This window comes from Mustela nigripes, chromosome 1 (assembly GCF_022355385.1).
Source record: "Mustela nigripes isolate SB6536 chromosome 1, MUSNIG.SB6536, whole genome shotgun sequence".
Classification (NCBI taxonomy): Eukaryota; Metazoa; Chordata; class Mammalia; order Carnivora; family Mustelidae; genus Mustela; species Mustela nigripes.
In genome coordinates, this window is record NC_081557.1 from 53,406,703 (window position 1) to 53,420,563 (window position 13,861).

Here is a 13,861-nt window from a genome sequence, read left to right on the forward strand (position 1 = left end):
AGCCAGAAGGAAGAGGCACTTCCCCCTTGAAAATCGGTACGTCTCCAAGGAGCCCATGAAAGTGCTCCTAAGAGATAGTGTCCGCATATGGAATCTGCCACGCCCAAGTGACCTTCGAGGCTGTGACTTCTCCCCGACCGGCCGGGAGAGCCAGAAGCTGGCCCGGGAGCGGGGGGGTGGGGTGGGGGGGTGGGGGGGCAGCAGCAGCGGCGCGAGGACGCCCAGCCTCCTTCCCAGCCAGCAGGTGTCCCAGCCAGAGGTGGCCGGGACCCGGAGAGTTTTGCGGTAACGCAGGCCCGCACTTAAGTTAATCACCCAACAATAAACGGCAAACTCAGAAAAGCCAGGGGACCTGCTGAGGTTTCATCCGGGAACAGTGAACCAGGAGTCCACAGAATGCGCTCGAAAGGGCAACGGCAGGAAAAAAAGAAATCGCCTTTGTGCTTTCACTTGCCGAGTCGAGCCCCTTTCACACACAGCTACAAAACATTAATGACGCCTATCTTGTGAGTGGGGTCCTGGAACGATGATAAGATTTTCCTCCCACTCTCCCCGCTATCGGCCAACCCTTTTCTATTAAAACGAGGCGGACAATTATCGCCTGGGAACTCGTGCGTTTCCGCTGGCGACGAGTCCCGGCTCGCTGGCTGGGGTCCAGGATCCCCGCCCCTCCGGGCTGCGGAACTCAGGTCCTCGCCTGCCCCGCAGCGCCCCCTGCTGGCGGGAACCGCCGAGGCCGGAGCCCCGCCCAGCCTTCCCCCTGGAGCCCGCAATCTTTGCGGCGAGGCACACCTTCGTGCGCAAAGCCGCCAGACGAGGGGTGTACCCCGGTAGCCAGGAACCGGGGCCGCCTATCCGATAGGGGAGGGAGCTGATCTGGTCGGAAAGTTCGACCGCGGGTGAGCCCGGGCAAAAGGGGGTGAGGTAGGAAGAGGGGAAGCAAGGCTTTGGAAGTTACTGCGGAGTTAGGAGGGTAAGGGCATATTGAGGAGTCATTAGTATTTTTGCTGTCTTGTGTATCTGGGCGTTTGCTCAAGCTGGTACTTCTGCCTAGAAAACATTTCCCAAGGTTCCTTTTTTTTTTTTTTTTTAAGAACTTAAGGTATTCAAGTATATTGAGAATGAATATGAAAATATTCTTGTACCCATCACTCAGCTTGAGAAATACGACCCAATAATTATAAAGTACTCTTTCACACCACACCGTGGCTCCTTAAATTTATATTTCATTCCCGTGTAAGTTTTTATTTATTGTTTTTGTATGTATTCACAAATATAGGTGTAGGAAATCAGAAAAATTGTAATAGATATATGCTTTCTTCTCTATATACTGTATAGAATATATGCTATATACATATACTTTCAAATACACTATAGTATGGTATAGTATATATATATATAGCATACAGTGCATATACTGTGTATATAGTGAGTCTGTATGTATAAATATATATATATGGAGAGAGAGAGAAACATTTACCCCCTTACCACGCACTGCTTTTAAGATTGTTTCCGTCTTTCTCGGACTTGCTGACTCCACAAATTGTCATCCCTTCAGGAAGCTTGCCTCAGCACCTCTCCTCTCTGTGCTCTAGTGATATTTACCCAGCTAGGTAGAAGTGGCCTGCTTAGTTGTCTGTCCTCCCTCACCAGGCCCTGAGCTTCCTGGGGGCTGGGATTGTGCATCTGCTCAGCCCAGAGCCTGGCATCGAGGTGAGACTCAGATTTGTTGACCTGATGGCAGAGAATTAGGCCAAAAAGGCTAGTTGAGGCCTTGAAAGCAAAGGTGAAACTTTGGACTTTGTCTTGGCTAATGGCTTTCCAGCTGCGCTCTGTGGAGTCCCGGATTCTCTGGAGGCGACCCGAGGGCTGATGAAAGATGGTCAAGGGGATGCAGCTGTAGCCCCGCTCATCCTCCTTCAGCCAAATCGATTTCTTCTCAACCCGTTTTATTCATTGGGCTTCTGTACAAAGTTTCATTGGGAGAACTAGCATGATAGATTAAAATAAAATGGACAGGGGTGAGGAGTGTGGTAGGTGCGATGTCCTAATCCTGGCACCTGGGAATATGTTAGGTTGCGTGGCAAAGAGGGATAAAGGGTACAGATGGAATTAAGATTGTTAATCAGTGGACCCTGAGATAAAAGGATTATTCTGGATTGCCCTGGTAGGCCTATGGCTATAACAACAGTTCTAGTAACTAGAAGAGGAAAGACCAGAGAGGGGGCAATATGAGAAGGCTTTTACTGGCTTTGAAACTGGAGGAAGGGGCCACCCACTGAGGAATGCAGGCACCTCTAGAATATGGAAAAGGCAAGAGGCTAGATTCTTCCCCAGAGCCTCCCGAAAGGAACACAGCCTGGCTGATGCCTTGATTTTAGGCCAGTGAGATGCATTTTGGACTTCTGACCTCTAGGACTGTGAGATAGTAAATTTGAGTTGCTTTTAAGACACTCAGTTTGTGGTGAATTGTTACAGCAGACATAGGAAACTAATACAAGGAATTACTGAAGGTGTTGGAGTTAGAAAGGGGCTGGTCTTACACAGTAGTAAGATTGTGCCAGGAGGGATCATGGAGAAGCTGGAGCAAGTGTCACTATGGATCTCAGGCTGGAAAGAGAAGGAGGCCCCAAAAAGATGGCAGAAGGTGGATAGAGGGCTGAGAGGCCGGAGTTGTGTGTAGAGCTTATGGCTCTTGATTAGTGTCTCCTCCTTTCCCAATACCTGTCCAGGGTGGGTGGGGAGTCCTTCATCACCTCCTGGACTCTGACTGGGTCCCAGTCTAGGGGCCAGGCCTGTGGGCAGGGTGAGACGTCCCCCCGACAGTAAGGGGTTCTCCTCAAGTTCCTCCAGCAGGGGCTGGCCATCTTAGAAGGAGGCAGCTGAGCCAAAGCCCCCTGACCCCTGACCCCTGAGCTCTCTGGAGTCCCAGTGTGGTGGTGTAGCATTGACAGCCTGCCGCCTAAGGGTTTCCCCTCGGGGGAAGCTCAGTAAAAGTGGGTCAAATGAACAAAATGGAAGAAGGAGTGAAGAAATACCTGGGAAGTACGCCCAGGTAGACAGATCCCCGTAGTTTTTACTCATGCATCCTTTCAGTCAATAAACTAAGGAAACTTTCTTGAGCTCTTGGGGTCCTGGAGTCATAAGGAAGCATTAGACCAGTTTTTTGCCCATAGGGGATCTTTCTTGCTGGCAGGTAGAAGAAAGACAGACATGTTTTGTGTATGAATGACTAATCTCGTCTGGTCACAGAATTTTTAAATATCATAGCCCTATTGTAAGTGAGATATATAGCGGTGAAGTCCTTCCAGGGGAGTGACTAAAACATGATTAGAAATATAAATTGGAGGCGTGCCTAGGTGGCTCACAGGTAAGTGTCTGCCTTCAGATGAGGTCATGATCTTTAGGTCCTGGGATTGAGCCCCATGTTGGGCTCCTTGTTCAGCGCGGAGCTTGCTTCTCCCTCTGCTCCTGCCCCTCCACCTATTTGTACTCTCTCTTGTCTCCCTCTCTGTCTCTCAAATGAATGAATAAAATATTTTTAAAAAGAAAAGAAGGATAAATTGGAGTTTCAGTTTTTGGTCACTAAAGTAGAGGTCAGGTTGCAGGAACCCTATAACACACCCAACTCTGGTAATCTGGACCTTTGACCTGTTCCCAAGGGAGCACTTCTGCCTCTGCCTCTCACTCAGTGAGCCCAGAAGCCCTTAGGCTGACCCCAACCTAGTTGCATCAGTGGGAGAAAGAACTGGGCCTTCCCAGAACTGAAGGAGGCATGTGACAGGGAGGAAGTTGGGAGTGGAGGCTGGATAGGAAGACCTGCCAGTTTCTGGGGTCTCCTCTGGTCAGCCATGCACACAGAGCCTTTGGAACAGTGAAGATTGCGGCAGACTCCCCGAACTGTAGCGATGCCTGTATTCTCAAGTAACAGAAAAGGCCCGGGCCCCTTGGGGTGATCTGAAGTCTCCAGAGAAGGGACTCTGCCACTCCCTCAAAGAGCTCTCTCTTAGCCGGTCAATGGAGTCTTGATTCCTCAAAATCCCCCATTCAGAAGACAGTGGGATTTTTTTGTTTGTTTATTTTTTTAGTTTTTGTTTGTTTGTTTGTTTGGTCTTTAGCTTGGAAGAGTCTCTACTTAGTCCAGCTCCTCAGTTTTGCAGTTGGTAAGCTGAGGTGGAGTGACTTGCTTAAGCTCCCCCAGGGAGTTAGCCAAGTCTTGAAGGGCAGTAGTTGATGATCAGTGGCCCTGGTTGTTCCGACTGCCTGGGAGCTAGATCCTCTGGAAACGAGAGCATTCAGGCCTCAACACAGATATTTCTTCTCCCCTGGAGTAATAACCATGTTTGGAGTAAATGCTTGACTCCCTGGCCATGGACATGCCCTGGGGATCTTGTTGAAACGCAGTTTCCAGGGGTGCCTGGGTGCCACAGTTGATGAAGCGATCCCAGGGTCTTGGGATCCAGCCCTTCAGCAGGCTCCTTGCTCAGTGGGGAGCCTGCTTCTCCCTCTACCTGCTGCTGCCCCTGCTTGCGCTCTCTCTCACTCTCTCTCTCTGGCAAATTCATTAATAAAATCTTAAAAAAAGAAGAAATATAGTTTCCAATTCAGTAGGTCCTGGGGAGGACCTGAGAATCTGCATTCCTGATGAGCGCTCTGGTGATTAGATGCTGGTGGTCTGCAAACCACACCTGTAGTAACAGGGCTCTAGCTCATTTATTTAATATTTAATTTAATTTAATTTCTAATACATGTCCCAATGTGATAGTATCATATTTATCTGTGCATACGTTCATTGTGGCTTTCTCCCCATTAGATATAAACTGCCTGAGCAGGGTGCCTTGTCTGCTTTGTGTCTTGTTATAGCTCCAGGCCCAGGACAGTGCAGACACAGGAAGCTCTTAACATATGAGGTCCCCTGCGTGACAAAGGGGGCCAGGTTCTGGAGGGCGGGGTCCAAGGTGTCCTGTTTTCTCCTGCCTCCTCCTGGCCCAGCAGGGAGCAGGAATGCACCAAAGAGTTTCAGTATCTGGGGGTTGGGCGTATAACTGCTCTTGACTCTTTTTTTTTTTTTTAAGATTTTTTAATATATTTATTTGACAGAGAGAAATCACAAGTAGATGGAGAGGCAGGCAGAGAGAGAGAGAGAGGGAAGCAGGCTCCCTGCTGAGCAGAGAGCCCGACGCGGGACTAGATCCCAGGACCCTGAGATCATGACCTGAGCCGAAGGCAGCGGCTCAACTCACTGAGCCACCCAGGTGCCCCTGCTCTTGACTCTTGATTCCTAGTATTTCTCAATAAGTGAGGACAGAAGTAATAGGGCAAGGAAAAACAGCCCGAGACCCATAGATAACAAATGACGCGTATGTATAAAAGTCATTTATAAATTAGGAAACCTATCGCAACCTTAGTCTGAGTCCATTCTCTGGCTGCCTGGACCCAAGCCCAGCAGGGTTGCTTGAATACTGGCAGGCCCAGAGCATTACATGACCATCCTACCCCCTGCACCACATTCACATGGTGTTAGACCCTTGGGGGCCTCCACCCTAGTCCATCTGGGGCCGGATCAGTTTATCCAACTTGGGGCATTCAGATCCCCTGAGGATGAGGCCACTGGCAGCTTTGCAGAGGTCAATCCAGGAAGTGCCTCGCTCAGCCTCAGTTTCCCCACCTAAGAGCAAGGAAGAAGGGAAGGGGAGAGGTGGAAGACTGGGGAAACCCAGTGACACTTGGGGTCTAGTCTAGCTTCTGCTGCCTCTCTCACCATCCCCCCCTGACCAGAACTTCCTTACTGGCAGTGGCCCAGCTGGACCGGATCTTCTCCCAGCCCTAGGATTTGTGGCATCTGGAGAGCAGGGGACCTTGCTGAAGCCCCACCACACTCCGTGAAAAGACCCGTGTTCCTTCTTTCCTGTCTTCCTCCATTCCCCTCCCCACTCCTAGAACTTGTCTGAGTTCAGCCTATCCCCTTAGATCCCATCTGTCCTCTAATTGGAGATGTTGGGCAACACTTCATCCTGGGTCTTCCATCTGCCCGGTAGCCTGGAGGCAGTCTCAGTTTGTAGCCTGCTGGCAGGTCGAGGCCTTTCCCTCTTCCCCAGGGCTCCTGTGTGTTCTACACTCGTTGACTCTCGTGGCTCATTTTTTCTCCCAGTGAAAGATTAGCTCGCTTTCTCCAGTTTTCACTAACACCCACTCACTCACTCACTCACATCTGTGGCACTCACTTAGTCCCTCTGTTTCAGGTCCAGGAATCCATCTGGGAATGAATGGACTGGCCCGAGATGGGATTAGGATACAAACACAGAGGCAGAATGACACAGAAGGTGCAGTAGCATGTGCTCAGGTGGAATCCCCGGAAGTCTGAGCTGAGGGGCCCTCACAGAGGTCAGTCCCCTCATTGAACAGACGGGGCAGAGGAGGCCCAGGGAGGCCTCAGTTGGCCCTGGGCCACTGGGTCAAAGATGAAAAAGCTGACACTTGGGGGGCATTTCTGGCCTGTCCACCATGCCAGGGTTGGGTCTCCCAACCCTGTCCACATGACGCTTTCCAGTCCTGAGCTGGAGACCGGGGGCCTGGGTTCGAAAGGCAGGGTCATGGCCTCAGGGACCTGGACATGGATTCAGAAGGGGTTATACAAGCAGGGCTGAAAGGGCCATCCCTTCAGAGCTCCTAAGCCTTCCCTCTACAGCCATGAACATTGGAGCCCAGGGAGCCTGCTTGCAAGTGAGCCTGAAAGCAGCCCCAAACCCAAACCACAGGGTCTAATCTCGTGGTCTTTGGCTGTACTCACCACTCAGCCATTTGGGATGTTTGACTACAAAGCAAGTCCCACTTTGCTGAGGCGAAAACATTTTAGGAACATTTATCCTGGGGGTACCTGGGTGGCTCACTTGAAGCATCTGCCTTCGGCTCAGGTCATGATCTCAAGGTCCTGGGTTCCAGCCCCATGTCGGGCTCCCTGCTCAATGGAGAACCTGCTTCTCCCTCTCCCTCTGCCGCTCCCCCTGCTTGTTCTCTCTCTGTCTCTCAAATAAATAAATAAAATCTTGAAGAAGAAGAAGGAGAAGAAGAAGGAGAGGGAGAAGAAGCTCAGTGTGGAGTCTGCTTGTCTCTCTCCCTCTCCTCCTCCCCCCGACTCCACTCCTTCTCTCTCTAAAGTAGATGAACAAAATCTTTAGAAAAAAAGAATGTTGGGGCACATGGGTGGCTCAATGGGTTAAGCCTCTGCCTTCAGCTTGGGTCATGATCTCAGGGTCCTGAGTCGCTCTTTGCTCAGTGGGGAGCCTGTTTCCTCCTCTCTATCTGCCTGCCTCTCTGCCTGCCTCTCTGCCTACTTGTGATCTCTTGTCTGTCAAATAAATAAATAAAATCTTTAAAAAAGAATAGAAAAAAAAAAGAATATTTTTCTCAGTAAAGGACAAAACCAAACAAAAAATGTTTTGGAGGTAGAAATGAATCAATCAAATCTTCACTTAAGTAACCTGTAAAAATTAAATTATTTTGGGGCACCTGGGTGGCTCAATGGGTTAAGCCTCTGCCTTCGGCTCAGGTCATGGTCTCAGGGTCCCAGGATCGAGCCCCACACTGGGCTATCTGCTCAGTGGGAGCCTGCTTCTCTCTCTGCCTGCCTCTTTGCCTACTTGTGATCTCTCTCTGTCAAATAAATAAATAAAATCTTAAAAAAATAGTTAAAAAAATTAAATTCTTTCGCTTACTCTATTAATTTAAAAATCTTTCCCTTTTCTACTCATAGTTTAGGAAATGATTTTATGCAAATTCTTTACCCCACTGACTAGTGGAGGTAATACTGGGCTCGTGTGTCTTGCTGAGTTTTGCTTGCATCAAAGTACTGGGACAGCAACCTGCAAAGGACAGGAGTGGGGCACATCTGTCCTTCCTTGAGGAGTGATTCTGGAAAGGAAGCTCACATTAGCACCACCTACAGTGGTATCTTCTGGATGTCCAGTTGTGGCTGCAGCCGCTCGGGCTCCCTCACCTGCCAGAGTCCTCACTACTGCCTCCTGTCGAGCTAGGGACCCTGTTTTTCAAGGCGACTGGACATCATGACCAAAGACCCTAGAGCGTATGGGAAAAGTGAACCTAATGGTCATTATTCATCTCATATTTAGGGAGCATTTGCAGCACTGGGCCCTGGAACAGGTTCAAAATGAACTGAAGTGTGTGTAGCAGGTTCTGGAATGAAGGAATGAAAGAGGGCTTGGAGAGCCCAATGGACGAGAAAGTTCCAGGAGGCAGTGCACCTTTACTGAGGTCTTGCAATAGGCCAGATATTTCATAAACATCATCTAGAATCTTCAAAATGACCTGTGGGTGGGGGTTATTGCTCATCCCAAATCCTCTTTGCCTAAGAACTAATAATGTGATTACTTTACCACCATAGGCCTCAATTTCTGCCTGGGTAAATGGGGAACTCCTACCACATGCCATTGTTGGGAGGATGGAATTCTGTTTTAAGCACTTTGCTTCAAAAAGTAAGCCCTTGATCAATGTCATCACGACTATATCACAGGAGAAAGCTGAGGCTCAGACAGGAACAGTGACTGGTCCAGGGCCATAAGGCCATAAGAAGGAAGAGCTGCCCATGTTCTCTGTTTCACCCGGCAATCTTTGACACAGAAGAGGTTAAAGTGGAAGCTTTGCCCTGCACAGCAGGCCCATGGCCTGGACTTGGCTACCCTCTCTGCTCTGGAGAAGCGGGCTATCTGTCCAACACAGGATGACCCCAGCTTTCCTGTGGCTGTGTGTATGGCCAGTCCACAAAGGACACTTTGCGAGAGGGACACCCTTGGTTTTCCTCTGAAGAGCCAAGCCGAGCCGCGTCATGGCTGAGAAGTTGGGCATGTCAGTCCCATTTCCCTCACCTGAGAAGAGGACTACTCGTGTGTTTCTGCCTCATAGAGCTACTATGGGATTGAGAGAGTTAAAGACTGTCAAATGGATTTCAGGCAACCCAGTTGTGTGCTAACATAAACATGGTGAAGGCAGGCGACCTTGGGGTAAATACTATAATTTGCTGGGGAGGAGCTAAAGGGAGGTAGAGTACAGTTCACCATAAAGATGAAGTTTCCTATAGCTCTGGCTGTAGGCATGGGAGAGAGCGGACTAGTGGACGATGGTTAGTCAGGAGGGTACAGAAGGGATTCCTGCCCTGGGGTAGGGAGTGAGGGGGGCTTAGGTGAGATAAGATCCCCTCCCTGTGCTCTCCTCCTCCTCTCTCCGCACTGCTGGGGCAGAAGGTCCCTAGCAGGTCTTTCCACCCAAGGTGGTGCAGTGAGCAGCTAGCTGTCTGACCCAGAACTTGGAAGACCTTGTTCTCCACTTGACTCTGACATTTGTTGCACAACCATAAGGCTCTCTTTAGGCCTCAATTTCCCTCGTTATCTCATAAACAAATAGAGCAAATGCAGTGTGTCAACTGTGATAATGGGACTGTGCAATGGATTATTGTCTTCCAAGACTTCAGATCAAAGGACTAGGTCAGTGGTGAAGAAGCATTGTAAGAATTCCATTGTTGTGGAATTATAGGTTAAAGTTGAGAGAGACCTGCATTCATCTAGGATCAGCTGGGAACCACACTTGGTGGTTTAGAAAGCATTTTCATGGGCTTTATCTTCTTCGATCCTCTCAACAGCTCACATTTACAGCTACGGATATGGCTCTAGTTCACTTGTGTAAGTTAGGCAACCTCGTATACCAGTTTTTTAAAGCCCTGACTGGAGGTGGGAGAGAGGAGGGGCTGGGCTGGCATCCCAGCTCCAACGGGGCCATGGGCAAATTACTTTTAGTGTAGAACTTGATGTGAGGTTAGGTGTTCAATAGGTGTTAGCCAGCAAACAACCAGAACACATAGCTGGGAAGCGGCGGGATTGGGGCTTCTGGCTCCTGTGTCTGTGCTTTTTGCCCCATACTAAGCTTCTTCATGTCCCTAGTTCATTTTAAAGCCAGGGCACCCCAGGTTGAACAGTGTACCGTGCATACAGGCAGACAGTGAAGGGGCAGCTGGGTCTCAGATACCCTGAAAGTGTTCATGACTGCCCTGGGGTGAGAGCCCTGGTCACCAAAGGGAAAGGCTTCCCTCTAACTGGCCGGTCCAGTCCATGAAAAAGGGGGCGGGCCCTTGCGGAGGCAGTCTTGGAGTGCTGAAATGACAGATGGAGAGCTGGCAGGTCTGTCTTTGGGCAGACGGATCGCCTGAGGCAGATATTGGTGCTCAAGCCCTGGGATTGGCCTAAAGAAGGGTTGTGTTGCCCCACCGGCTGGGCTTTGGCATCCTGTCCAACTGCTGTCACATCCAGACATAAAAGTAGCCTCGACGTAGTGCTGGGGCAGTGTGCTGTGCTTAGCGAGGAAGCAGCAGCCACCATGCAGGTGCCAACCAAGCTCTACCCTAAGAACTGCCTGCTGACCGTCATGGACCGCTACTCGGCCACGGTGCGCAACATGGAGCAGATGGTGATGATCCCCAGCCTCCTGCGGGACGTGCCGTTGAAAGGGCAGGGGCAGCAGGCTCAGGAGGGGGCCCCTGATCTCTATAAATACTTCACCATGCTCAAGGCCATCCGCGTGGATGTGGACCACGGGCTGCTGCCCCGACAGGAGTGGTGGTCCAAGGTGGCAGGTGGCAGAGCCCATGAGTCTGATCATGAAGCTGCAGAGACAGAGGATGAGGAGGAGAGGGTCTTGGGGAAGCTGGACCTGGAAGCTCAGTTCCACCTGCACTTTTCCAGCCTTCATCACATCCTCACCAATCTTACCCTGAAAGCTGAGGAGGTGACAAGGAAATACCAGGAGATAATGGGACAGGCCATGTAGGCCTTGGACTCTAGGGAAGGTAATGCTGGTGTTGGTGGGGGTCAGAGTCCACTGAGGGACATTCCAGGGGACACAACTCAGTGGGAATGGGACAGCCTGGGTCTGAGGCAGGCACCTTCACTGCCAGGTATTAGGGCCATGACTCAGGAGGGTTCAAGGCCAGGCTTGTCTTACTCTCTTGGCCAGGCTTGGTGAGAAATGGCCATGAACTGCAGGCTGATAGCAGGAAAGGTGGCCCGTGAATGTATATGTATGTGCATATGTGTGTGCTTACGCATGCATGCATTTACTAGTTAAGTATGTGAATGCTTGTTCACCAGCCTGGGTTCAAGGTCTGACTCCACCACTAAGGGCTCGGTTTCGTCAGCTCAGTTCTCTGGATTTCCCTTTCTTCACTGAAGAGTAACAGTACTGATAAAAATAAGGCACTTGAGTGGTTTTATAGTTTAAAATCACTTGCATATTAATTTTCGAATGGAACTATCATTCCCTCTAACAGATGAAAAAAACTGGGGGCCTGAGAAGTGAAAGGAGTCCGCGGTTATTCAGGGAACGGCAGAGCTGACCTGTGAATGAGCCCTGGTCTAACTAGAGTCCAAACCCCTTCCTGTGTGCTAGTGGACTGCCTTCACACCTTAGGATTCTGCAGTCTGGCTGCAGGTGGGGATAGGGGATGGCAGGGTAGAGTGAAACCCTGCTCTTTGTAGGCCAATTATACTTCAATTAAAAAACAAACAGGAGTGCCTGAATGGCTGTCTGTTGAGCGTGTACCTTCACCTCAGGTCATGATCTCAGGGTCCTGGGATGGAGTCCCGCATCAGGCTTCCTGCTCAGCACGGAGCCTGCTTCTCCTTCTTCCTCTGCTCCTGCTCTCTCTCTCTCTCAAATAAATAAACAAATCTTTAAAACACACTAGAACAAAAATCCAACTTGGTGTCAACTTTCGCAAAAAAGGAGGAAGGAAGGAAAAAAAGGAAGGAAGGAAAGAAGGAAGGAAGATGGGGAGGAAGGAAGAAGGGATGAAGGAAATAAGGGGAGGGAGGGAGGAAGACGAGAGGGAGGAAGACGAGAGGGAGGAAGGAGGGAGAGAAGGAAGGAAGGAAAAAGCGCTTTGACCTGCCCAACTCCTTCAGAGACAAGAGCAGCGGTTCTGTGCCGTGTGTCAGCACGTAGGAACCTGGTTTTTGTAGAGGCAATCTGGTATGGCAGAAGTTAAAAAATCTGGGCTCTTGCCCCAGTTCTACCACTGACCTCTGTGTGACCCTGGACAGCTAGTCCAGCTTTCTTGTCAGTAAAACGTGGAGGTGAAACTAGCTGTTGTCCCAGCTCTGAGAACTTCATTCTCGGGGTGCTATTGCGCGGCCAGATTTCCTACAGCGACACTACCGTCGAGCTGCTGTGTTATTTTTCCTACTTCAGTGGGTGCATGATAGGGATTGATACTGACTTGGTTTGTTACATTTCTGCTCTCCACAGATCCCAAGTGACAGAAGGCAGACTGTGTGGTGAGGACACGAACACTAGCTCTGAGGCAGATGGGAATGGTCTGGACCTGCAGCTGGAAACATAGGCACCTCGGTGTCCTGCGATGCTTTCCTGCCTCCCTCAGAGCGCCAGTTTGTGGACTTGGCAACAGGTCACCTTTAGAATGCTTGCTGCTATTCACAACTCCCCTCACTCCTCTCTCCAGCAGGGGTGGTTGCCAGTAGTTCATGAGGAGCTCGGCATTACCTGCCAGTGTGTTACCGTAGACCACAAGTTTTCATAGCTGACCAAGTTAAATTCACATCCTTTCTCTGAGCAGTCATTCACATGATCCTGGATGTTATGTAACCCACTGGAGCCTAAATTCCTCATCTCTAAAATGTGATAGTATCACTGATCTCACGAGATTGTCATGAAAATTTAAAAAGATGAATCAAAAGCCCCTGGCATGTGAGTGCTATTATCAAAGGTTGATTTTTTTTTTTCTCTCCCCTCACCTTGTATTTACTCTAGCTCTTACGTTTTATCCTCCAGGACTAAGGGAGAGCAAAGTCCCTTAGGATGAATGGTTCACACTCTTGTACCTGCCAAGCATGAATGAACAATACCTTTTATTTGTTGAAGTAGCAATTAAAAAAAACTTGCAAACATCTTTGCTTCTAAAGTAATTTTTCAGACATGATTTCATTTTTAACAGGGGAGACCCAAGAGAATAGACATGGGACTCATCTGATTTTGCCCAGAAACCATATGCTTATGTTCATTCTAATCTGAAATCATGTAGAGAAATAATCTTACTGATCTCCCAAAACTAATCTGATCATAAAATCTGAGCTTGGAACCTTTTTGGACAAATACGTGAATTCAAGAAGTCATTAAGAATAAGTTTATTGCAGGTAGATGGGGATTTTCCTTTTAATGACACCAAGCGTGGCTATAGCCCAGTTTAGCAGCTGAGCCCACTTTCACCAGGGTGATCCATCTACAAGCAAAGACCCCTCTGCCGTTACAGTCTTCTGTCCTCCCAGTCCTGAGGTTCTTCCTTTTAAACTACCCTCTATACTGATTACTGCAGAGAGCTCAGAAATACAAACCTGACCATGTCATTCCACTAAAACCGTTTTAGTGACTTCCCATCATCTATAGGATCAAGTCCAAATTATTCTGCATGATTCAGAAAAACCTCCATAATCTGGCTTGCTTTGTCTCGCTTTCTACTGGAACTGGAACAGGCAAACCTTTTCTGTAATGGGCCATATATTAAACACTTTCGGTTTTACAGGCCAGAAGTTCTCTGTCACAACCACTCAACTCTACCCTTGTAGCATGGAAGCAGCCACTGACATGGAAACAGAGAAGCATGGCTGTGTTCCAATAAAATGTACTGGCAGTAGACACGACTTGGCTTACAGGCTATCCCTTGCCAACTCTGAGCTAAACTCCATTTTAAACCTGGCAAATGCCGGGGCACCTGGGTGGCTCAGTGGGTTAAGCCTCTGCCTTCGGCTCAGGTCATGATCCCAGGGTCCTGGGATCAAGCCCC

At 49.3% G+C, this 13,861-nt stretch overlaps 1 protein-coding gene across 2 annotated transcripts; it reads left to right on the top strand.

Annotated features, from left to right (window-relative positions):
* The first annotated feature begins 773 nt into the window (after positions 1-773).
* On the top strand, positions 774-12,961 carry THRSP (thyroid hormone responsive). 2 transcript variants are annotated; one of them, XR_009402482.1, is made up of 2 exons: positions 774-899; positions 12,310-12,961. XR_009402482.1 is itself a non-coding variant. In XM_059391415.1 (2 exons), the coding sequence occupies exon 1, from the start codon at positions 10,384-10,386 to the stop codon at positions 10,831-10,833; it is 450 nt and encodes a 149-aa protein (XP_059247398.1). In that variant the 5' UTR covers positions 10,270-10,383; the 3' UTR covers positions 10,834-10,852; positions 12,310-12,961. The 2 variants fall into 2 exon arrangements, 1 of the variants encoding a protein (XP_059247398.1); XM_059391415.1 differs by lacking the exon at positions 774-899 and adding an exon at positions 10,270-10,852.
* The last annotated feature ends 900 nt before the right edge of the window (positions 12,962-13,861 follow it).